The sequence below is a fragment of the Tinamus guttatus genome, unplaced genomic scaffold (genome assembly GCF_059628265.1).
Source record: "Tinamus guttatus ecotype Peru unplaced genomic scaffold, ASM5962826v1 Tinamus_guttatus_pri_ptg000653l, whole genome shotgun sequence".
Taxonomy (NCBI): Eukaryota; Metazoa; Chordata; class Aves; order Tinamiformes; family Tinamidae; genus Tinamus; species Tinamus guttatus.
In genome coordinates this window covers 1,067,930-1,093,513 of record NW_028289187.1, presented here as the reverse complement: position 1 = coordinate 1,093,513, position 25,584 = coordinate 1,067,930, and the positions used below count along the sequence as shown (strand labels likewise).

General features: G+C 39.7%; 1 protein-coding gene across 2 annotated transcripts in view; it reads left to right on the top strand.

Annotated features, from left to right (window-relative positions):
* The window catches only part of ROCK2 (Rho associated coiled-coil containing protein kinase 2), an 85,015-nt gene that overhangs the window by 8,599 nt on the left and 50,832 nt on the right, over positions 1-25,584 (top strand). For both annotated transcript variants that reach the window (XM_088536233.1, XM_088536234.1), the window contains exon 2: positions 24,401-24,482. In XM_088536233.1, the coding sequence (XP_088392359.1) occupies positions 24,401-24,482 (82 nt within the window). The remainder of the gene's footprint in view (positions 1-24,400; positions 24,483-25,584) is intronic.

Genomic DNA, 25,584 nt, shown 5'->3' with positions numbered 1-25,584 from the left:
CTGGTGTCTCAGTAAGCCTGGGGAATAGTAGAACTCCAGCTAACAGAGGTGGCAAAATCTTAACATAGCAGCAGATAAACTTGCAAGATACTCTTTTTGCATGGATGTGGTGTTTGTTCCATATTTTTTTTTTTTGAAATAAAGATTGAATGAGAAAAAATAAATCATGTAATCTAAGAAATAATGGAACATACTGGATAAGCTGCATCTCTGTAATATGTGGGGATGCTTGAGCAGATCCTGTGTTGGTTGGCAAACCCTTCGGAGTGGATACAGCTAGTTACTTCCCTGTTTGCAAGTTATTTCTAACTGTTAAGAATATGAAGAAACCTTCCAAATGTGGGCAGTATGATGAAGTACTGTTTGTGTATCTGAAACGCTGGTGTTATGAGATATAAACCTCTTCATTTATCTTAATGATCGGTTGCCTCTGAAAAAAAGACAATTTAAGTATCAAAATAAACTATTTCCATGCACTTTTTTTTTTTTTTAGAAGAAATAACAATTATTTCTCCTGGGTGCCCTGCAGTGTTTTTCAAGGAACAAAGTTTTCAACTGTCCCCTATCTAGATGACAAAACATCTAACAGCTTCTTGACTAAAACTTAGCCCATTAGGACTGAAAAAGGAGCTTCAAGATGAATTCTGTAAAATGTGTCATTATTTTAGAACTCCTAGTTTCATTTAATATGAATCTACCTCAGGGCTTTATGCAGTAGAGTGCCACATACAATTTAATATATTGAGCCTTACCGTAGAGTTTTATTTTAGGTTTTCTGGACAGTCTGCTATGTTTTACTTAAATTACCTGTCAAAGGCATGTTTGGTAATATAGCTTTTTTTTTTTTTTTTAAATCACATAGCCTGAATTTATCAGGAAAGGTGGGGAACAGTACATCTTTCAAACTTGAGTGTAAATTGTGACGTTTCAATATACTTAGGAGCCAAGTAGCGTATTTAAAACAGGAAGCAATCAATATGCTATTAATTAAGCTTAACCTGTCCGCATGTTGTGTAAAAGCTGGACTGAATTTGGTGGGGAAGGGGGTAATGATGTGGTGTGCAAGCGGTTTAGGCTTTTTGTAGCGCGAGCAGTGCAGGATTGCAGAAATGCAAACTTCATTTCTGGAGCCTAAATGCCATGAGAAGAGGCTCCCATGTGATTGCAGCCCTTTCTTAGCATTTAGGAATTGTCCCATCGGATTTGTCACCCCCAGCTGTGCAAGGCGCCGTGGCAGCAGTTAGCAGCAGGGCTGAGCCTGCGCGCTCAGCGCTGGCTGGGTTAATTCCCCCCGCAGAGCTGGTCCCCGACCCCACGTCGTTCCCCTCCATCTCCTCTGCTCCCAGCTCGGCCTTTGCCTCCGGTCAGGTGCCCCTGCTCCCGATTTGCACCTGTTTCTCCTTCCAAGGGAAAAATCAAGTTCCCTCAGGAAGCGGCCGATTCAGATGAACTTGAAGGAATTGGCCCGCCCAGATCTAATGGGAAGGCAGACCAGGATTTACCTGTTGGGAATTCCTGTTGTCAAAGCTTAAGGAGACTTCAGAAAAGATGAAGTTGTTATAGCTATGGGAAATATATTTTCCATTTGTGAAATGATAGTGAGCTTGAAAATTTGAAATCTAGTTTTTATCGTATCGTATTGTTTTCCTCCGAGCAGTTTGGAGTATCCACTTAGCTCAGAGGTCCTTGCCAGATTTTTGTTTCACAGTTTTTTTTTTTTTTTTTTTTTTTTTTTTTTTGTTCCTCCCCCCGCCAAAAGCAGAATTCATACAGAAAGGGTAAACTGACCGTGTTGGGAAAAGCACAGGCTATATGAGCTGAAAAATATTCTTTTCTTTCTTTCTCTTTTTTTAATGCCTTTTAGCTGTCACAATCACAGATGATATTTTTAATAAGAGCATGTAAGTAATCTCTGATAGAATTGTAATTTACCTGTCTCATTAAAGGCAAGTAATTTTGTTAAATGACATGGTGATTAGGGCAACATTTCTTTGCCCAAAAGCATAAAGATAATAGCAAAACTTTGCATTACATAACGGGGGGGAAAACACCTCGCTCAGAATTTACAGTACCTGGGAATCCTTTATAGCTTGTAATAGCTTTATCTCTGAGAGACTGTGAAATAGGCTTGCAAATACAAAGATATGAGGTACTTCATTGGTCACCTGAGACCAAAGTTCTCAAGAATGTTAATTTCTTCACAAAAATCCCTGTCAGAGGTAAAGCTGGACCTCAAGAATGTCTTTCTGTCCTTTCAGATAAGCTTCATCTTTGTCCTTTCAAGATCTGTGGATAGTCAGGGGATTAGGAAAACCTCCGAGCGCTCTGGGGTGCTGGGTTTGTCTCGGAAGGGCTCCTGGCAGCGAGAGGAGAGGAGGTTTTGCTGGCACGAGCTGATCACGTTGGCCAGCGTTTCCCCGAGCCGGACGGCAGCAAGGCAGAAGTAAATAATGCAGGAATTGAAGAGCAGCCTGGTTGCTGGCAGGTGGTTTATAACAGGTATCCAGGGCTCTCAAGGAAGGAAGCGAAAAGGAAAGAGCGTTGGTGTTTTAGAAAGGCAGGTACAAGATTTACAGAAGGGTGTGTGTGCACAGGAGGGTACAGGCATGCATTCTCAGTGGTACCTATGTGCAACAGTTGTTTTTGATGGAGCTGACTTGACTTTGCTGTCTGTGTAGCACATTTAGAAGCAGAATTGACATGATAGTTTTTATTTTTAAAATAAAGTTGTTTTCTGTGGTATTCTGCAATAGTCTGTCTCTTAATAGAGTACGCTGTGCCTATTCTGGTGTCCATTTAAAGGCTTTCTATCAGTAAGTGTAGTCTCAAGTCTGAAGTGATAAAATTATATACTGCTGGAGGGAGAAACTCAGCAGACTTCAATTTTAGAAAAATAAATGTTTAACAGTCTCAAGAAGACACAACGGAAGTCTGAGGAACTGTGCTTAAGCGATCTCAGTAACGTTTTAACCCAAATCTTCAAGCCAGAGTTTCCCTAGGAGTTACATGGCTGGGTTGAAGCAAACTCGGGGGCGCAGGTGCTGCGGATCTTTCCCTAGCAGCTCCGCCTGCCGTGGGGTGGCGCGCGTGGGAATAGCTCCGTGCTGCTTCCCTGCATCCCCACTAACCCGAGCCAATCCATGGGGCAGCGTCCCTGGGCATGTGTCCGGCCCCAAGCCTTCCAGGAGCCTTGGGAAGCAAGGGACGGGGAAAGGGCGCGCTGTCCTGGCCTACATGCAGCCTATATCCTTCTAGGAAGTGGAAGGTTTATTTTTTGAAGCAATTTGTGATTTTGCATGGGCGAAAATTCTTGCAGTGCTTTTAGAGATTTGAATTCAAGTAACTCAGACCTCCTCCTTGCAGTTTTGTGTTCCATGACTTTCATCTGTTTGTTGCTTTGCTTGGGTTTTAGGCAATAATAGAGAAGCCATTGAAATGTGAAAGGCCAAAGTGACTAATTTGATCTCTTATCTGTCCATTGTATTTGGAGTTGCTGCTGGGCTGCCATTGCTCTACCAGCATAAACCTCCAGTGCAACCCTTAGATTTTATTGGCACAAAGTAGACTTAATATGCAGCTTGTTTTGATACTTTACTGGATTAAAGAGAAATTAATATTTGTATAATTTATGCTTATGGAGGATTTTCTACTTTAAGACTCTTACATCAGAGCAACTGTACTGGTGGTATTTTACTGAAGGTTGCAGAAGTTCAGAGAACTAAGAGGTTACTCCTAGGTTGTTAAAGGATAGATGGATACGTGTTTATCACAGATAAAACTGTTCTGAAGGTTCCACTGCAAACAGGCTTTTAAATGTTGTTTGTCTTTTACTGACTCTAACATAATCTAAAACACTTTAAATGATGGATGTCATCTGTAAACTGTTGAGAGAGTACTTGGTTATTTTATTGATGTAACTTCTTGGTACTAATCTTTGAAAAGGCAGCCCTTCAGAGAAGGGCAATATAATGTCTGTTTGCCACAGTTACACGGGAATTGGCATTTTCCATTCTTTGTCTTAATCTTATAAAGCTACGCTAAGCGTGCCCTGTGGAGGAAATGGGCACTTGCAGTTTCACCACAGTCTGTTTTCTGTTTATTTTTTTTCCTATTTGTAGCTTGATGTTAAGCAATTCTGAGCCTTGTTTTGGTAACAAAACAGACTGAGGGGTAATGTTGGGGTGGGGGAAACAAAAAACAAAAGCAGAATTCAAGAACTGAGAGAGCATCACGTTCTGTGGATAGAAGAGCTCCTGCTCGGACACACCAGACCATGAGAATTTCCAGTCAGGGAAGTGTGCACCAAGAAACGATACAGTTATTTTTATAGAAGTTTCTCTTTCAACAAGAGCAATCTACAAATTCATATGCTATGAATTCAGAATATCTATGATTTCACCAGAATTGAATTTATCCTTTTTTTAAGGGTGAGCCTGAAAAATATTAAAAGGCGGAAGGGGGCGGGGGGGCAGAAAGTGAAGTGAATTTCACTGGGTCTTTGTATATTCTGTGAAAACTGCTATTAAATTTGTTTCCCTAAGGTGTACAGGTTATATTGCTAGACCAGGATAACTTTATAATTTAACAAATAATAATAAAAATGAAATAGATCCTAGAGAGATGGATTCCTGAAAGTTCTTCTCTAAGGCACTTATTTCATATATGTATATATGATATATATTTTTTTTTCTGGAATATTGTAAGGGTCCAGTTTCACAAGTAAGTGCTTATATGTTTAGCTTCAAATGTTTTAGTAAATCCAATTAACCAGGTAGGGCTACTTAAGTCCCCAGAATTAGACTTGAGATAGTGTTTTGGTCCAGAGCGCCGGGTTTGCTCATCATGCCAGCAACTGTGTCTGCAGCTGCTATTTTTTAGTCAGCTCTGATACATATCTTTTGTATCCATGTCATGTTAATCTTTCTTGTCATCTTAGACCAACATGGAGTTGCTTTAATTGAGGATAACAAATGAAATCTGTTTCCTAATAAAAATACTTCATGATTTCCTGAGATCTTAGTTTTAACGTTCAAATGTATATATTGTTAGCATGTAAGTTTATTATCTACTACTATGGAATAAAATAGTTTACTTCTCTGTGATTGGGTAGTGAATTCAACGCATGCTTGCATTTGGTGGTACCTTCAGCACTTTGCTTCTTTCTTAGATATTTCGTTACATCCTGGAGAGAGTTTTGTGCACAGTAGATAAGGAGAAATTGGAGTAAGAGTGAACAGGATATGTTCACTCTTAGATATGTTGCTAAAAGGTGTGTGAAATGTTGACACATAAGGATATGTAAGACTTGAGCAAAAAGAACTTTAATAAAAGATATAGTCTACATTTTTAGTGAGGAAACATGTATATGTTGTTAGCAGTCCCTTTTTTCCCTTCAGAACTTTTCATTAAGATTAACCAGGTGATTTTGGCTGACAGATAGTCTGTCACATTCATTTCATTTTGTCAAGCATTTAGGGAAAATTACTTCAGTTTTATATATAGGTTAATATTTTTAAGAGCGAGTTGCCCTACTTTTACTAATCCAGTCTTTGAAGAGCAATTTCAACACAAACTGTCAAAAATAACCAGCTATTCTCTCTTTTTCTACCTCTTTTCTCAGCAGGCATGCAGGCCGTCTTTAAAGAATCTTTATTTTTTTAATTCTGTTTTTTATTATTATTTATTTCCTAACTGCTCATTTTAAAAATAACTGTGGTGACTGCTAATTGAGGAAACCTTTTAAGCACATGCAGGAGAAGCTTTTTTCAACAAACTCTGTATTTTGTTGAAAGTACACACCTCAGTGTTACGATTTTTTTTAATGAATAATCAGTGTCTTGACAGTAAAATGCATCTTATACATGGAAAGTTGGTGAGCTGTTATCCTTAATTAGTCTGGGATTTCACTGCAGTCCCTCAAAAGCTCAGGTTTCTGAGTAAAGATGATAAAGATGCTCTCTGTTTTAGAAAGCAACCTACTTGAATGACTTATCTGCCCGTAGGTGGTGATTTTTGCTTGAGACTTCTGTCATTTTTCCGTTTGGAAGTAAAGTATAACTCAATGCAAAAGGCTTCTTACAGATCAACTAATAACTATTGATAGTAAGCTTAGTGTTTCTTAGTTGTGAAAATACTTTCTGTACTTAAAATAGACTAATCAGTATGAGCAGGAACAATCAGTTCTGAAGAGGTGATGTCTCCTTCTTTTTACCGTATAGGTGAGTTGGAATAAACTCCCTCCACCGCTCCGAGTTGGAGTGAGGTGACACTCGCAGGGCCGATTCCTGCGGCTCGGAGCAAACCGGCTTTGGTTGCTCTATTCCTTCCTCTGCCGTCTCCCGTTCCCTATGGAGATGGATTTAGGCTCTGGGGGAGCTTCCTCCCCACAACTTGAATAAAATATTGCTCTCTGGTGGCATATAGTATACGCTGCTCAACTGGTTAATCTGCAGCCCTGAAAATTACTGCCCGTTGGTGTAAGATGCCTATAACATACCCACCTTTGGAAGAAAAAGATCATGTTTCCTGCGTCGGTAGCTTGTTCTGAGAAGGGTCAGGTGGAGAAGCACTCAAGACGTGCACTGAGCTGCCGTGGGTGTCACGTATCACCTAACTGCGGCACAGGGTTGTGCTCTGGGTGGCTCTGCAGTTTTCATTCAGCGCTTCTCGACGGTGTGAACTATAGCGCCTGTTTCAGCAGTTTGGGGCAAGCTGCAAGAAATAAACGTCAACAATTTCCTTTTCCAGTTGTCCTTGTGTACAGCATACATAGTAGAATGCCATTTACTTCTGATAATTTTCACAGAAAATAGTTATAATTACTTTTGATAAAAAGGTGTTCACCAAATTCCATCTGATGACCCCAAACAGGAAATATGTCTAATCATTTCTGTTCAGTGAGCTAAAACCATGCAATTTTCAACATATTTTACAGTTTCAACAGTTTTTCATATTTATGGAAGTCTTTCAACCTTTTTGAAAAGAATGCCAAATAACTACTTTGTAGATTCCAGGAGTCGTATTCATTTACTACAATTGCAAAGCTTTTTCTTATTTTAACTTTATTTTAACTGTAACACATTCCTGTGTATGTGATTTTAATAGATCCTAATATGTTTAGACATAAGTTGTAAATTTATAATATAAAATGAATATTTACTTTTTAAAAGATTCTGTGCATCCCTTTTCGTGGACATGTGCCATATCTGTTACAGTTTATTTGTATAAACCACATATTGTGAGATGCTGAGAGCCTGAGGTAGGGGAAAAGAAGGGATAGAGCACATAGATTTTTGTTTATAAATCCCTTAGGTGCATTATTTCTAGTTGGAAACTATATGTTAGGGAAGGAGGACATAAAAGAGGAGTTTTTATTTATCTTCTCGTTTACATAACCTTTTCTGTGAAGCACCTTAGGATGACGCCCTTATCATGTTAAAGAGTTGAAATGAAGTCACACCACTAAAACTTAGTGACTAGGAAGATTTCCCTTTTAAAGTAGGAACTGCATTCCAAAAAATTATGGAAAATAAATACTAGAAATGTAAAGCTGCAACACTATATGGCCACCCAAGCGTTCTGTTAGCGTTGGCGTTCGCCAGCCTCAGTGTTTTAATTAATGATGTGTGTCTGCTTAGGAGATGGTGCCTGACAGAGCCCCCTTTGCTCCCTCCTTGAGCTTGTGAAGTCTTCTTAAATAACATTTTTCTCAAACATCTGCCAATTTACTGACAGAATTTTTCAGTTAAGTCGGGTCCTTCTATTGAATTTCACAGTGCAGTATTGCTCAGTCAAAAAAACCTCTCTCTTGTGTTAAGGGAAGACTTGTCTTCAGTAAAAATAAAATTAAGGCTGTTTGAGGTGACTTATGCAGCACAAAGAAAATTGTGAGGAACTTTCCCTTTTCATCTTTAATTCCATAGCATAAAGAACTGATGTGACTTGGTTTTCAAAAGGGGGCTGCTGAAGTGCTTATGTGCTCTCCATGCCTGATGGACAGAGCAGCTTCAGCCCGTGCTTGCAGGGACGGTGCTTCAGGCGCCTCTGAGTCACCCCAAAATCACTGTACAAATTTCAAATATCTTCATCTTTCTCTCTGCATTTAAACTCCGTGTTCAAACGATTTCTGTCCAGGAAGGGACAGAAGGAAGAAGACAACGACTTCTCTTAGGGAAGTAGAAGTGCCGGAGTACGGTGTCCTGTAGTTGTCACTCGGCTCCTGAAGAGCTTGCTGAAGGTCTCTGAATGCTCCTTGGTTTTGGCTTAGAGAGAATATTCTGAGGAAATGAGTTGACCTGGGAGAACACACGTGCTTGCAGTGTGACAAAAGGGGGTGTCTCATCAGAGAGTGGTGCTGCTTAGAGCCTCACGGTGAGGGCAGCAGGTAGCGACCTTTTTCGCTCAAGAATGTCTGAGTTCACCACGTATATGATGTCATATCAGGACTTTAACTTGGACATGTACGCTCAAAATAGCTGATATTATTTGTTTAAAAATTCTTGTTTTTCACACCAACATTCACAGTGTGGGTGCATGTCGGTTATGGTGATGCAACCTTTTGTAATTTTGAGACAGATCAGGAAAGCAAAATATTTTCCCACCTAGACATGTATTTTCTACGGGATCCTACTTGAGCGGCTGTTCTTAGGGGTAGACAGGTTTCTGTTTTGTGATCACCCACTTCCTGTTGTGAGTGGAAAATTTCACAAAAGGAACCAAAGTTTAATTGTTTAAGCATTGTAAAAATGAAACCTTTCTTGTGTTGTTTTTGCATATATAATTTTTAGTTGGAGCGGTTGAGGTACGTAAGAACCAATATGCAGCAGAGCATATTTGCATGTCTGTATGTATATTATAAGGTAACACTGGATTGCAAATTTAAAAGCAGCTTCAGAGCTCAGGAGGCTTGTAGTGAAAATATCTTCTTGGTTTCATTTCTGCTTGCTATCTCTCTGTAGTAGGTAATTTTTCCTAGCACGGCATTTTTTAAAAAAGTAGATTTGTCCTAATAAGAGATTGCATATTTAAAATACTTAAAAATGCCAAAGGAGATGAGTTCATGTCCTTATTAGCATTCCTGTTGATTGAATAATGAGACTGTAAATGTCAGATGGATAAACAAAATAGCCCATGCTTGTGGTTGACACTAACTTCTGGTAAACTCCATTTTGGCAAACAAGGTTGTTGGGTTTTGAATTGGGGTAGAATCCTGGGTCAGAATTAAAAACGAGGTTTGTGCTCCAAGGTCCGTATTTGCTGTAATAGGAGCGAGTGAAGGGTAGGCTGCTAGTCCTGGGAATCTCGGTCTGTGTCTTTGGGGTTTTCTTCCCCTCCCCAGTGCCCCGGGCGGTTGATGCTGCCCTGCAGCGGCCCGAGGAGGTTGGTGCGCGATGGAGGCGGCAGCTCGGCCGACCTGGTGGCTCTCAGCACCTCTTGGTGCTGCCCTGGTCCCCTGCAGGGCAGGGAAAGGGAAGCGAAGCCCGCGCTCCTCGCTGTGACAGGGTAGAAGGGCTCTCGGAAGAGCCCCCTGCGTTGCCTGTCCCCAGCCCCATCCTAGGAGCAGAGGGTTTGTGCTCCCCAGGTTGGGGCTGCTGCTCTGAGATACCCTCCCATGCACTCTTAGCCGAAAGGATGCAAAGAGTCTTGGAATTGCTGAAAAATATGGATAAAGCAGTAGACAGGTACGAGTTTTTAGGTTTGTTTTTACTTTCTTAGGTATGGTTGAAGCAGTGGCATGACTGAGTTTGGAGCACAGATTAGAACCAATCTGCGGGAGTAGAAGACTGAAAACCCAGGAGGAAGAGAGGAGAAGCGAGCTGATAACGTGGCCCCGTCATGTTCTTCTCTCAAGCAGGTGTCTCAGACCAGAAGTCTGAGAAAGGCTCTCCATGTTGTGCAGGGATGCAAGAAATGGCCATTGGGGACCATCTCTGTTTTCCTTTATGTGCAGTGAGAAACATGTGCTGGATTATGGTGGATTTTGTAGTGCTGACACTACTATGAAATGCAGTCACTGCCATAAAATGTAGCTGTGCAGTGGGCGTAGGGTCCAGGTCTCAGGAGAATTTTTTCCTGCGGAAGACATCATTAGTTTGCTTTCTACAGAATGCATTTCCCTAGGAACTTGAGGCATTTCTGATTTGTAAATCGGGCCTGCCTTCTTCACAGAAGATAGGATTTGGGGTCTGGGGTTTTTTCTTGGTTTGAACTACCTGGCCTGTGAACATTCTGTCTGAGATGAAGTCACGGCTGCTGTTGGAGGTGCTGCCTTCCCCACTGCTCGTAGGCGTCCTGGGTTGCTCAGTCTGTCTCGAGTCCTGCCTCGTGCTGGCTCTGAAACAAACCTGAGCTACTGAAACAATCCACGAGCTACTGTGCGGCACATCAGGTTTTCAGTAGCTGGAACTGGGAAGGACTCGAGCGAGAGATGATAAGAACTGATACATTGCCAAGTTATGTTTTATTGGTAGTTATTGGTATGAATCACACAGAATCACAGAATGGTTGACGTTGGAAGGGACCTCTAGAGATCTAGTCCAACCGCCTTGCTCAAGCAGTGTCACCTAGAGTATGACTTTTTAATGTATATGGGAGTATCTGCAAGAAAAAATTCATACTTCTTTTGCTAAATGAATTCATGAACCAAGTACATAACGTATAGAAAGGCTCACTTTTGTAAAGAGCTGCTTCAGTTTCTCTCACAATATGGTTCGACAGTAGCTAGGGAGGTGGATGTTCATTCATTTGCTAGCCTTTTTTAATATTAGTACCTAATCAAAGTGTCTCACATAGTTTATTGGGGTTTTAAGCCAAGATAGAAACATTGGTTTATAGTTTGAATTTAAGCAATTGAATTTGAAAAGGCTGTAACAATATTATCCATTACTCTCCTGCTTGGCCCAGGTGTCCCTGAGCAATAGGAATACTTGGAATTCCTTTCAAAATGTCTTTGGAATGATTTTTGGCATTTCCCTGTGTAATCTTTTCTGTGTTCCTTCACCTGTTGCCCCTCTTGTTTGCCTAGGTTATATCTCCTAAAAATCTTGGCTTCTTGCTTCTGATCATTTTACTATAAATTGACTGTAATCTGTGCATTTTCATTCTCCAGAATTCTTCTTTGTGTGAACAAATGGGATCTAATTTTCAAACAGATTTTCATTGAAGTTCCTAATTAGTGATGTGTTAACTATTTCCTGACTGACTGACGTATTTCTTAGCCTTTTGAAGACTTTCTGCCCAAGGAGTTGCCTTTGCCGCTATTAGCAAATGCAGTTAGTTCGCACACACTTTGGAAGTGGGGACAACAAGCTGATTACTCAATTTTAAATAACCGTAGGATAAAATGGCAGGTTTTTGCTGCATAATAGTGAGTTTTCACAAGTAGCTGTGGTGAAAGAGGCAGCTGCCATGAGTGTTCCTCAGGAGTGCAACTAAACATCTCTGGTGGGAACCCATAATGAAGTTAGATACCTACTTTCGAAGAACTGAAGTTGTATTTTCAGTCAATGAGTCAGCATGGAGGATTTATGTTTCTAGGAGACCTATTTTGGGATCTAACTGCAGTGTTTCCACTGCGAGCGATGGCCTTCTCCATGAAGGGATGGCTTAAATATAGAATTACATTAGTATGTCAGAGAGGGTGATATCAGAAGCTAGAAAAAGGTAGTATGAAGTGCTCTGTATCGCTCCTTTGTTTAAGTGATTGAGTAGGACACACGTTTTCTATCATGCTGAAATTGTGCATTAATATTCAGGTGTTTCCTTGTGTCTTGCTAGTAAAAAGCTATTTATGTATCAGCTGCATATCTTCATCTACCTCATTTCTGTACAGGAAATCAGAGACCAGCAATTTCCAACAATAAAAGACGGTAAAGGCACATGTTGACTTCAAATGTAGTATTTTTGGAAGGGATACTCTTTGGGAGTTTATTGAAAAATTGTATATCCACCTTGAAAATCACACTGCAACTCACATAGCTGAAAGGGGCTATGTGTGATATCACACATAGCTGAAAGGGGAACGTGCATATGTTTAGCAAAAATATTTTTTTACTTTGTCTTTATGAACAGGAAAGAGTATGCTCAGGAACACCACTTTATTGCAGAGAAAATGTCTAATTCTGGGATTTCTAAATTCAGAACAATTTCACTGTATCAATTATGTTAATACAGCGTAGTCTTCCTTGATTTGGATTTGAAAATAGAAAGTTTCTGAGTTGATAAAATGGCCCAAATTAGACAGCAGACTTAAAAAATGAAATTTGTAATGTTCATGGTGCCATTTCCTAAAATAAATCAATAAATAATGACACTGGATTTTCCGTATATATCTAACATTGTTATGATTTGCAACTGTTTTAGCAGTAAAAGACAAAGGAAATTCACTTTAATTGTGAGTCTTTCTAGAAGATGGCAGTTTCCTTTGATAACTTAATACGATTCCTTTCCAGAAATGCAAACAAAAAGTTCTGACATAGATAGAGCTGCTGTACCTGCAGCTGGAATGTTTAGGAAGCAAAATGTTTTGGGAACTTGTTATGCAAATGCTGGGCCAAGTGTCCCACTTTCTTGCAGAATTACCATCCCGACTATTACCACAACAAATAGCTTTTTAAACTAGAATGAGGTTTAACCAGCTGTTAAATTGATAATCGGTCGTGATTATCAGAAATTCATTCCAGAAACTGCAGTGCGAGCGGTTTCTGCATCGTCTCCCTTGCAATGAAAATCAAGTTCCAGGAACGCTGAGTTTGCTCGGGATGTTATTTTTAAGCAAGCGCCGTAAGTTTTGTGTGTTGAGCTCCGCTGGTTTTGCTCCCCCTGAGCTCAAGCTGAGGCTGCTCCTGGTCCTGGGGACCCGAGTAGAGCAGCTCGTCCCCGGCAGGGGGGTCCGGGAGGCCTCTCCTAAGGCAGGACGGGAGCAAAGCAAGGCTGGGCCTTCAGCCTTCATTCCCTTAGAGCCTAATTTTGACAACTCTGTCTCTTAATATAATTATACACTTGTAAGTCAGCAATGCTTATTCATGATAAACACATTAGCTTAAAATAGATGGAGTATTACTTAAAAACATGACTAAAAGCTAAATAGTTTCCATGTTCTGTGTCTCGCTAGGGTTGAAACAACTGTTTCATTCCACATAGGGCCAGCATTAAGTCCTTTGGCATCTTTTTACTGAAGTCACAGCCTGCAGCAGCACTTGCTTTTCACTATTGCCAGAGCTGGTACATCTGAACCCACCTCTGTCTTCCCAGGTGTGAGGTAAGATCCTCTGTCCTGCTGCTGCAGCAGGGTCTTAGCCTCTGATGTCAGAGCTCTTCTTTTTCCTCAAATATTGGTGAAATTTATGCCTGATGTCTTTCTATGGCCAGATCCTGTATTACTGAGAATATAGAAAAGTGTTTTTTTTTCTTTTTTTCCTCCCCGCTCTCTTTTTAATTGCTTGTGGAAAACAAGACAGCTTCTGCAGAGGTAATGAGACAGTTGCTCAAAATAATATGAAAATGGATCACCAGAAGTGAAACTAGATCAAATCAAGAGCCTGCCTAGCTTAATTGCCTATTTTCAGCAGTAGCCAACAGCTTGGAAAAGCCTGGAAAAGCGTGTTAAGAGCAGGGCCAATGCGGAAGCTGCTCCCTGTACCAGCTCTGGAGACCGGCCGCTCGGATACGCTGCCCTCGGGAGCTGTGGGGTCCTTTGGTTTCATTGCCCATGACAGCCCTCCCACCCTGGAACCAGGTAGCCTCCAGAGCACTTCCTATGGCACCTGTAGAATGTGGATGAATTCTCCTTTTTATTCTGATTTCGTCATGCAGGCTTCTCTTGCCTTATACGTGCCTTTTAGCCAGTGTACAAATAGCCAGTGATTTTACTGTCTGAGTCACCACAGATTCAAGAGACTGGCTTTGAGTCCATTGCCTTTTATACTTTCTGATGTTGTCTCTGTGTATTCCAGCTTGTCCTTGCCCAACAGGTGTCTCCTCTCCTGTATTAGACAGCAGCACAAAACCAAAGAACAGCCTGATCTTCCCCAGACAGGCCCTGCTCCGGGCCTGGTGCTCTAGACACCCTGATAATGCAGTTAATGGTGAAACACTCTCCAGGCAGCAGTGCCCAGCCACCTAACCTGGTGCCTCTGAAGACTTGCATGACACCCTGTCAGCCTGCCACTAATTAAACTGTCTTTGCTAGAAACTTTTTTTTTTTGAGTAGAAAATGTCCATTGTAGATTAATTTAGGATGCAAGGAACCCCTGAAGTACATGTGATTCAAGCTGCTGATGCTCTGAGCAGATCGAGCACGACCAGATTGTTCAATACCTGCTCTGCCCGAGTTTTGAAAATCTCCAGATGCAGCAATTCCCCATCCTCCCTGGGCAGCACTTACACTGTTTGGCGGGAAAAAGTGTTTCCTTGTAGCTGGTTTGAGCTTCCCCTGTTACAACTTGTGTCCGTTGCCGTGATCCTGCTGAAGTCACGGTTAAAGCACATCCCCTGCTCTCTCCTTGGGCATGGAAGCGGTTATCACAGAATGCAGCCAGGTCATCAGGCACAATTTGCATGTTACAAATTTATTCATTCAACTTTTCCTTCCTGTAGTTGGAAATGGCTTCTCCGTTTGCCATCACCTTCCAAGGGTGATAGAGAGCAGTGATGCCAAGTGGCTGCTTCATGGCCCTCTGCATCACATCTGGTTCCTTGGAACTATGTGAGGAGCTTGCCTCAGTGGTCCCTAATTCTGTCGTCCTTTACTGCGTTTCTTGCTCTTGCAGATTCTGCTAGTGATCTTGACGACTGAAGCCAAAATGCTTGGAGTCCTTTCCATGTCCTTTTGTCACTAGGTCACATACCTGGTTGACCAGGATTCCCACTTTACTCAGCATTTCCTTGCTGCTAATCTGCTTGGAGAAGCCTTCTTAATTGTCCTTTGTACCCCTTCGTTGCGAGGTTATGAATATGTATTTGCATGTCAGTGTGCCTATATATGTATGTATGTATATGCTGGCTTTCTAGTGGCAGTGTAATTCCAAGTATTTCCCAGTTTAGGTAAAATGAGTTTAATCACAGTCGATATTTAGCTGCTGTCTTCATGCTCAGCACAGGATGTTTTGCCCTAACGGAAGTGACATAATATGCTCATTTCCTTATGGTCATATATAGTGCTTGGGTATTACACGAGCACTAATAAGGTAGAGGTGTTTTCCTTACTGCTGCAAAACGGAGGTGCTCCGTATTAAAGCAAAAAGTATTTGTTTGTTATGGTGGTCAGTTCAGGCTGCCTGGAGTTTTGTCCTGTGTCTCTGGCAGTGCGTAACAGTTTATTTTCAAACACAGTTCTTCCTGATGGTGCTTGCAGTCACCATTAGGAACTTCTGTGAAACGTTTCATAATACAGAGAGTGTAACAAGATCCACCGACTGCAAGTTAAAGCTAGACAAACTGACCAGAAATCCAGAGCTGCTGTTTTTCCAGTTTGTGGTTGACTGTGGTAAAAATTTAAATGTGGTAATGAATTGTTCTGCTAGAAACACAAGGTTATACACTTATCTCTACCATAGTCTTTTACCTTTTAAATGGATTTTAGCATATAAACAAATAATTTATCTTCCAGGACTAAATTAGTTTATTGATGAAGTAATTGAAAAATACCTGAAAAGAAATTATCCACTGCCTTCCTGTGGCCCTTAGGATCACCACCTCTCCCAGTTAGGAAGGTCAAAAGATCTTACCAAAACCTAACCACAGTTGCTGAGTGCAGCTGTGTTTGCAAAGCACAAGTCTTGACTGCCCTTCTAGGTGAACATCTGATTCATACCCATTTATGAACAGAACAAACCTTTACCTTGGGGACTTGTAAATCAGCAATTGCAGTAGAAAATAAAAATAGACCCTTACTTCATCAGGCTTCCTGAATTAAATCTATTGAAATCTGTAGAGAGGGTGGTTCTGTCATTGACATGTATTTACTAATACTTCCAAACTTTTTTTTTTTTTTTACAATAAAAAAGTATTTACTTAAGGACTATCTTCTGTCACAGACAGAAGTTTCTGGACTTACTGATATAAAAACTGTTCCTGACCGTGCCCACTTCCATATGCTCAAGTCACATTTAATTGCAATCACAGAATATTCGAGGTTGGAGGGGATCTCAGGACATCATCTAGTCCCATCTCTTGCTGAAAGCACCTGTTCAATAACTATGCCACATATGATTTATATAGGATATATCCTATAGAGGACAGCCTGTTACATGAGCCTGGTGGATGACAGGGAGAGTGGGAAGAGGGGCCATATTTCAGATGGCAGAAGCAATCTTATTATCTGATTCTTCTTGTTCCAGATAAAAGCGTGTAAGATCAAACACTTCTAGTTAGATTTACCCTAAAATCTGATTATGTTCCTTTCCACTACTACTACCTGTAGCTGGGAAGATGCAGGTTGAGGCAAGTGATCTCTTAAATGCCTTTTCATTACTACAGTTGTTGGGAAAATACCAAATAACTTATACTTCTGTTTCTCTTGGATTTTCTTTATAAAGGAATGATTTGTCGTCTTAATTCCTAAAATTAGGAATCATCTAGAGGAAGAAGAAAAGAATTTCTGGTCAGTTGTAAAAGCAAGGATGTTGTGTTACTGGTCCTGAGGAGATTAGAATTTAAATGTTATTTCTGTTATCTTCTAACTCAATTCTACTTGGAGCAAGTATAGCTTTTTTTTTCTTTATTTTTTACCCCTGTCATGTATTTAATAATACACAATTTTTACAAATAATACAAATAAATAATATTTACCTTCAGAATTACTTTATGGGTAAATGCATTTTCTGTTTCAGTGACAAAATGAATAGTGAATCTCAGTGCAGGGTCCTCAGCATGGATTGATGGTTCTTTAATGCATGGTGAAATGCAAAACAAGGTATTGCCATGTTTATCTGAAGCTCCAAATGAAACTAATATATGAAATGAGCCAAAACTACATAGGAAATTGGAATTATTCTTTGTGAATGTACCATTCTACTGAAAAATTACCCACCTAGCCACTGGTGCCATAAACTTCTCTTTCAAGGTATAAAATGCCTTTCTTTTATCCTTGTAATAAAAAGTCTTGAGCTGTGGTTGTGCAGAGGTGCAGTTACTTTTGAGAAGGTTAGTTTGCTATATAAATAAGGAGTTCATACTATCATATACTGAAATGTATGTAGCTACCTAAGTAAAATGAGTTATAAACGAATTTCCTGTATTGTCAAATCTATTTGTGCGAGAAAGCTGTTTTCTAGTGCTACCTTACTACTTTGCATTAAAATAATCTTCTCCTTTCCAAACAATAACACATAGATATCACTGCAAAAATAGACACTTGCTTTCTCGATGTGGTACTCTTTTGTCCTAGTTATTTGTTTTCATTAATTTTGTTTACATTTTCCTCTAATGTCATTAGGTGGGCACTCACTCAAGGTAATCATCAGCTAATTGTTCTGTCCCCTTCGCTAGGCCATGGACCCACAGCCCCTGGAGGCTGAGCAGCCCTTCCTGCCTCAGCAGCGTTTGACCTGCAGCCCTCCCCACCTTTTCTTCCCTTTCTATCGAGCCTTTCTCACACTGGCTCCTTCTGTCTTCATAATCGTTTTTATTACTATTATTTCCTTTCCTGAAAGTGCTCTACAAAACATGTCAGAGCATTGAGACTTGAACAGCAGCTAAATAGTGGGACTCTCTAATTTTAACTATGCCTGTTTGACTTGCTGTCCCCTGCAGCAGAAACTGTCCCTTTTTCTGCTAACCTCTGGATGATGAGACCATTCCTGATACTCAGGGGACAGTTCTTGATAAGCTGACCTTAAAAACATCTGTGGCAATAGCTCTTCTGCATTTCTTTGTGTTGCCTCTGAATACTTTATTTCAAAGTTAATGAGATTTTGATTGCTTCACTTTACTTAATTACTGCAATTGGAAATCAGGGCTTCATGTCTGGAATTAATTTGGAATAGAGCACTAAGACTTAAGAACTACACGAGTCATGTGATTAGGATGTGCTGTTAGCATCAAACCTGAAGTCAGGCAGGGGATAATATGATAGATGCACATTTACTGGGGCTAGAAGTGTTCTGAGGAAGTTAAACAGTTGGTTTTTTAGGATGGGGAAGTTTTGTAAACATTTGTTGTGAATCAGTGGTGGAATAAAGTAATTTTATTACTTCTGGTGAATTATGATTTAGGGGGAAAAGTACTGGATGATATCTTGAGTTTCCTTTCAGCTTTGTTTTCTGCAGTTCTAGTAAACATAAACCAGACAGTTAAAATGTTTTTGCTTACTCTAGTTAGTATCCTTTTTTAGTTATTACATTGGGTTTTAATATACTGTTTACCTAAGACTGCTTAACAGATTGGTGAAATGATATAATAAGATGTAGTTGCTTGCAATGTATGAACAAACTTATATAAAACACATTTATTTAAAAATATTTTCTCAGTGGACCCAAGGGGTGGGTGTTTTGGCATGTGCAGGGGCTGGTTGCTGAAGCAGCTTCACAGCCTGACCCAGCTGAAGGCAAGAAGAGATGAACAGAAAACCTCTCTTGGGCCAGAAGCAAAGCTGCTGTGAAACAAGCCTGGCAGTCAAAATGTGATTTTTAAGAACAGACCCCTCATCTGTCGGCCACCTCAAGCACAGATGAGCCCCTGGCTTTTTATTTGATTTCCTAGTATTATCTCTGATTTCTGCAGCTGTAGCTTTCCAAAGTCTTGACTAGGATAAGAGAAATGAATACATGGCATGTTTTCCGTTTGAATTTTTAGGAAACAGTATACGTAATTTCACCTCTTCAGGTGCCAGAAAGACAATTGTAGGTATGTGTTTGTTTTCTGTGTGTTTGTCAGACATGTTTGTAGTTACATTGGTAGAGATCTGCCTGATTGCTTGGGAAATCTTCAGCAAATCTGGTACATAACTGCCTTGCTGTGCAAGAGCAACAGCCAAAATTAGCTGACAGCTCTTTGTTCCCTTGTCAAAAAGGTAACTTGCTATTAACGGCCTTGGAGCATCCAAGTTAAAATAAACCTAGAGCTAATTTCCTATTAACGGGTTTGTGGTTGTGGGCTTTGGTGCATATTTTCTGAGAGTAAAGTGAATTGTAAAATCAAAATTAGCTAAAGAGGCTGAACATGTATAATGACTTCACATCAAAGCAGATTATTCACAACTACTGAGTTTTCCATGGCTACCCTACTTACTCCTTACATGTAAGATCTATTCTGTTTTACTAGGACTTAAGAGGAAAATGGCAACAACTAATCTGGAGGGGACGCAAATAATAAAGTAAACAAATATATCTGGGAGAAAGTATTTTACATAATGCTTAAGTATAAATACATCCTTTTATTAAAATAATACTCTAAAGATTGAATCACTGTCCTGGTTTCTTCCTTTAGTTTTTTTTTTTTTTTTTTTTTTTTGTACGAGGAATATGCAGTAGAGCTGGAACAGAACAAATGAAGATTAATTTCTTTTTCACAGAGCTTCTTTCTTGTTCATTTGATACTGTTAAGATGCTTTGCATTATCTGCAGTATCTTGTATTCTGCCAGAAATCAATTATATTACTCCATTTTGTTTTTGAGAAAACTCATATTGCAAGTTGGGTGGTTCTTTAACAGTAACCTTCTGGGTGCTTACCAGTTGAGTAGCATCTTGTTCTAGCTGCCTGTCTCCAAGTGTTCAACCTTGTAATTCAGAAAGTCCTCCCTAGTTTTAAAGATAATCCTTTGGTGGGCCCCTTCTGGTGGTCTGACTTCTACTCTTCTCCAAAAATCCATGGCGAAGATGGTCATCTTAAGTATTTTAGTGTGAATGTCAGTTGGTCTTGCTGCTATCAGTACATTTTCTCCTGTATGATGTATAACTGTGTTTGTTATTTTTATCCCTTCTAAATGCATCCAGAAAGGTTAAAGCAAGCATGGAAAGTTTAAACCCTTCTCTGTGTTGTTTGGCTTTCTTAAGTCTTAATGGACTTTCGTGTTAATTGTTTATTATCTTTGTTGAAATGTCCTCTCTTGTTATCTCTCGCACCCTTGTAAACTATAATTCATTGTGCTTTGCCTTTCTGATCTTTGTTTTTATATTCTTTTTCTGCTTAAAGTTTTTGTTGTTGCTTCTTGAGCAATTGCTTTGTGATGATTTTTTAGTGGTCTTTAAGGATGTAGCCTTTTTTGGGTCGTTATCATCCTATCATTGTAATGGAATAGTTTGATGCTATGCCTTTCAAAGAGCAAGGTAAACAGCATAAAAACATCAAAGTGTATGTGCAGGGTCCCCGCACAAGGAGATGACACAATGTGAGAAATACTGCTTACAGTGCTTTCTACAATGAAGAAAAATCTCAATTTATTCAGTAACAGATCATATTTAAAACTTTTCAATAGTTGCTTATTTACATACTGTACAGAAATCAAATTACAAGTCAAACCTGTTCTTAAGTATTTGTTGGGGACAACGGCTGCTTTTATGTACATTTGAGCACAGTTTACCAACCGTGCTTCCAAAGGGTGCATGCTCAAAACTAATAAAGCTTTAATTCATTAATTAATGTGCAATAGCAAAAAATCTCGCCAGTAGCTGCTGGCTGCGTTATCATGCCCTGACTTTATGCCTTAGTAAGGGACTAAATGAATTACAAGATAAACTAGTGATCACTGAAGTAGGAAATGAATTTGGGAAAAATGTGTTTTCCCATGTATGTCAGTTATCCTTCCCACCATATGTGTCATGGAGCTGTCAGTCTTATTTCCAGCTTCCATGATATGGAAATAAGTAATCCGGAAGAATTTAGGGGTCCATTTGGCATACAGAGAAATATAGTAGGGGTTATAGTCCAAGCGAAGAATCATTCGATGGTCAGTTGAGGTAAGCACAGTTTTAGGAAGCTTTTTGGTAATTTCCTATAGTGCTTTTGTAACTTGCATGGCCCCTTTGGGCAGGTTCAGGTGGCCACTGAAATTTGAAATTTGTAGAAATTTGTATCAGCTCAGTGTGGTTTAGTTCTGAGAGGCCTTCAGGTGGGATCTCCTGGAATTAGCACTGAACTAGGCCATTTAAAAGCTGCTGTTTTCCCTCTCCTCTGTTCCTGCCCCTGTTGTGAGGAGGCAGCAGCGTGCAGGGTTAGTCCTTAGCGCCCAGTTCTTGGCAGGGTTGCTCGAGCTCCCCGAGGCCTGCGCTGTGCGCCAGGAAGGCCCCGCTCGGTCCCGCGCCCGGCGCGGCTCTCGGTGCCGCCGCGGCCTGCAGCTCTCTGCAACCCTCCTGCACCGGGGCAAAAAACGCCCGCTTTGGGCCTTTGCCTTGGAAAAGGAGCTCTGGGGACCACCAGGGCCTGCCTGCCAAGGGGCCTTCGAAGGCCCGGCCGGAGCAGGGCCGCCCTGGCAGCGCTGCCTGGAGGCCGCTATTTTTAGCCTGTTTAGGTTTTGAACCTTTTGTCATAACAGAAGGAGGAAGTGAACAGTGAAATCACTTTAATAGCATATTTCCTAGTAGAAGTGTCTTATCGGGAGGCCGAGACAGGGCCTGTGTCATTTCCTGGATGACTTATCTGCAGTTTGGGTGCTCTGCTGGACTGTGCGATGTTTTGACGCAGCTGTAGTGCAGCTTCAGTGCTGAGTAAAGTAAAACAGACCCTTGAACAGAAAGCTCCAAGAAACACCTACGTCGAAATGCTTGTGTGAGAGCAACGCAGTATTCCTGAAGTACATGTTGACATGTACTGGATATCCCTTATCTTAAAACCTATTTTAAGTATCTAGATTTCTACTTTGGTAGCAAAATGGAAAACGGTTAAAAAAGACATTAGTCTGTGAAGAGTGAAATAGAATAAGAATGTGCTCAGAGTTTAGGAGAATTAGCCTTTATTTTTAAAATGAGAACTGTGATTCATCGGCCAAATATGCTGAGGATGAATTGTGAAACTTTAATTGCATTAAGGGATTCTAGAGAGTAAAGAAGGTTTTCACTTCAATAAATTGGCACTGAAAATGGCAGTCATATATTAATGCAGTTACCTCGCAATTATATTAATGGAAGTATAGCTTCAGGTCTTATTTGATGTTGGAGTTAGGTATCATGCAAGACCACCAGCTAATTAATTATTGCCAATTAAGGATTATATCTATTTTGGAGAGCCAGTGTTTGCTAAATAGCTTTGAATTACAGATGCTGCTGTATTATTTTGTAGGAAGTCACCTGCACTACTTCCAGTTGGACATGCTGTGTCTATATAACTGATAGGCTGCCTAAGCCATGAGTGTTTAACAACCTGCTTAGTTTTATTATATCTTTAGTAAAAAATGCATCAGCTTTAAAAGTATGTTTAGTCTTCTGTTGCTCTGCAAGATGAATAAGATGTCCAAGAGCACCACATATAAAATATTGTTAAGAAATGAGAAATTTGGTAATGACTTAATGGGTCTTGCAACAACAGTTACAGTTAAGGCTCAGGCTATAAATATTATTCTTAAAGTCTGAAGCTTCATACTGGGTATCTTCTTCGTCTTTCCCTTTAGCTTTTTTGAACATTAGTTTATTTTTCTTTTACTAAGGAAATTCTAAAATGAGTTTTATGGGTAAAATGGGTTTTAAAAATGATGATTAAGTGTTTTTTTTTTTTTTTTTTTTTTGATCACTGTCCTTGTTACATGCATTCAACAATAAAATCAGACATTCTGCCCTTGAAGAAACAACAATATTTTAGGTGTTGCATCTTTTTCTTTTTGGAGAGGGGGTGGTTTGTTTTTTGAGAATTTTTTGCGTTGTGAGACTTCCAAATGCTTCAGTGAGACTCTGATGCTTTATAATAACAATTGCAAAGAAATAAATGTGATCCTCTCTGGAGCCTCACTGCTGAATCTAGTGGGAAACAACTGATGCTTCTGTACCAGTTTCCAACAAACACTAAGGCAAGCTTATATTCTGTGACTTTTATTGGAGGGAAAGAGACTGTAAAATCCCACAAATGTGTAATTTCTTGAGCAAAGCCCATTTTTTTCATATATAATCTAATGATCGCTACTGATATTTCCCAAGACATTTTCATTATGTAGGAGGAAAAGAAATCTATTGCAACTGAAACTCTTAATTTTAGAAGTGCACTTAATCACTAATGGCTTTTGTGGTGAAACTAGATACTTCGTCTGGGGAGATGCTGCTCATCTTATTCATGTGTGTGTTTAGCACAGTCTGGCATTCAGAATGAGTTTGATGGTCTTGGGCCCTGCTTTTGACTCTATCCAGGTAGCTATATTATTAGAATGAGTATAATAATTTTAGTAAGATTTGTAATAGAAATTATCTTTTCCCAGGTATGTTTAAAAAAATAAAAACTATAGCATCATTTATGTTTGTCAGATATAAAGAAGAATGAAAGACCATTGTTTTGTTGGTTGCTTATTAGTAAGTATGGTATTGTCTCTGTTTAAATCAACTTAAATCTCTGGGATGCCCTACTGAGGTTTGAAAAACCTTAAGAAAACAAAAATTCAGGATTTTATTTTTAGAGCAAAGAACACGACTGCTGGTCCAGGCGGAACACAGGCAGATCACTGCTGCATGTGAAGGGAGGCCCGGGCTCTTCTTGGTACCTGCAGCTCCCCTTTTCTTTATTTGTCCATGTATGATTGGAAAGCTCTCTGTGCTTTCGAGTGAAATCTCTTTTAAGCTAAGGAAGATGGAACTGTGTGTCAAGAGTTTAAAATACTGTTTTTAAATTAGATCTCTTTAGTCACTATTCTTAAAGGTCCCAAGAAAGTTGTTTTATATGGAGGCAGTGGGAATTGGTAGCAGAATGGCAGGTAGAGTTCTGGCTTCTCTTGTGTTGAGTTACTCAGAAAAAGTAATTAATTCTGTGAGCTTGAGTTCTGTGGTGAATTCTCTTCTTACAATTAGGTCATGCCTTGCTTGTGAGAAGATAACTATGCAGTCAGTTTTTGAAAATCATGAGTTAGAAAGGATAGAAAGCCTAAACAAAGCAAAAATGTGGATAGTATGCATGTAAGGTTCGGGAATATGCAGTTAAAATGCAATAAGGGGTTAAAAAAAAGAAATTGAGTGGACCCAGTATCTAAATTGACATTTAGGCATTGGAATAGGATCAGTTCTCCTGTTTACAACACAGCTTCACTGATCCGTAGTAATGCACATATACTCCTGCTAGGCTGAGTCATTGACAGTCAGTCAGTGTCTTCTAGCTGCTTTGCTGTGACGTGTATGTGTACACACACATACTCCAGAGCCACTTTTATTAGCCTGCTAGGAATATACCATGTGCTTGAAGAATATATATATGTAAACCGTCTTGGTGTAGTAGTTTTAAGCAAGTTTTAATTTCTATTTTAAAATCAATTATTTTCTCTTTATTTCTTTCCAGGATGGCCTGAATTCCTTGGTCCTTGATCTGGATTATCCAGCGTTGAGAAAAAACAAGAACATAGATAATTTCTTAAATAGATGTAAGTTGCACGTGGATCTTAAACAATGATAGTGCTGTGATTGCAGTTATTTATTATCAGAGTTGCTTATTTTCATTTTACCAGTTGTTCTAACTCTTGTTGTAAAACTTCTGTTTTAAAGAATCAATCACAACAATGTTTCATTTGGGGAAGTTGTTATATTCTTAAAAATATTTTGAAAAATACCAACTGTGGGATGTAATTTTTACAACTATGGTTATCAAGATTTGTTTTATGTTACCTTTTAAGTATCTGCTATAAAGTAATTTGCAAAGTGTATCCTAGTTATCGCTTTGTAGTAATTAATTGCTCAAAATGTAAACTTTTTATGTAAACTCTTATCTAATCTAAGAGAGAAGCTTCTGTTGATGTTGAAACTGAATTATTATAGTTTACTCTGTTGCATCACTTGGGTTGTGTTTGTTCTGTAAAGAGCAATCAGCTACCTTCTGCAATAACTACAGCTCCCTTTCAAATTCAGTGACTTATTTCCCTGCTTAAAATATTTGTAACTCAAAAAAAGTGGCCCTGTTGCTGTCCAGAGAGCCTTGTGTGGCAGGGAGAAGCAAATGACAGCATTTTCTTAGCTGGTGGTACACACAGAACCACTTGAAGGGGCAGGATGCATCAACAGATCAGGTTTCGTTTGCTTCTGGATGAAGTTAACTAAGCATGCAAGAGCTGCTCTTCCTTGGTAGCAGTGTATGAAGCTTGCAAGCAACATGGCAAGGTTAAGACCTCTTCACTTCCAAGATACCATATGGCTAGGAACAACCAAAACCAGAATTTTCTCAATAATGAGCAGTTTAGTGATGTATCCAAACTGGCACACCGTAAGAATCCAGTGTAAACCATCTGTATAAAAATTGCTATGAGGGAAATGTCCTATCTACAGTGAACATGAAAAGGATGCAAATTACATTATTGGTACCTTTCGTGAACTATTTGAATTCACCTGTGTTTTACAATGCTATTTTGCAGTACAACAAAGCTAGGTGCCTTTTTAGCTTGTAAGTCCTGTGCTCGTGAGCTATTCAAATTAGCAACCGCATAAGAGTTAAGCCTTGGAAATAGTGTTTTCTTTCGTGGCCCTAACCATCCT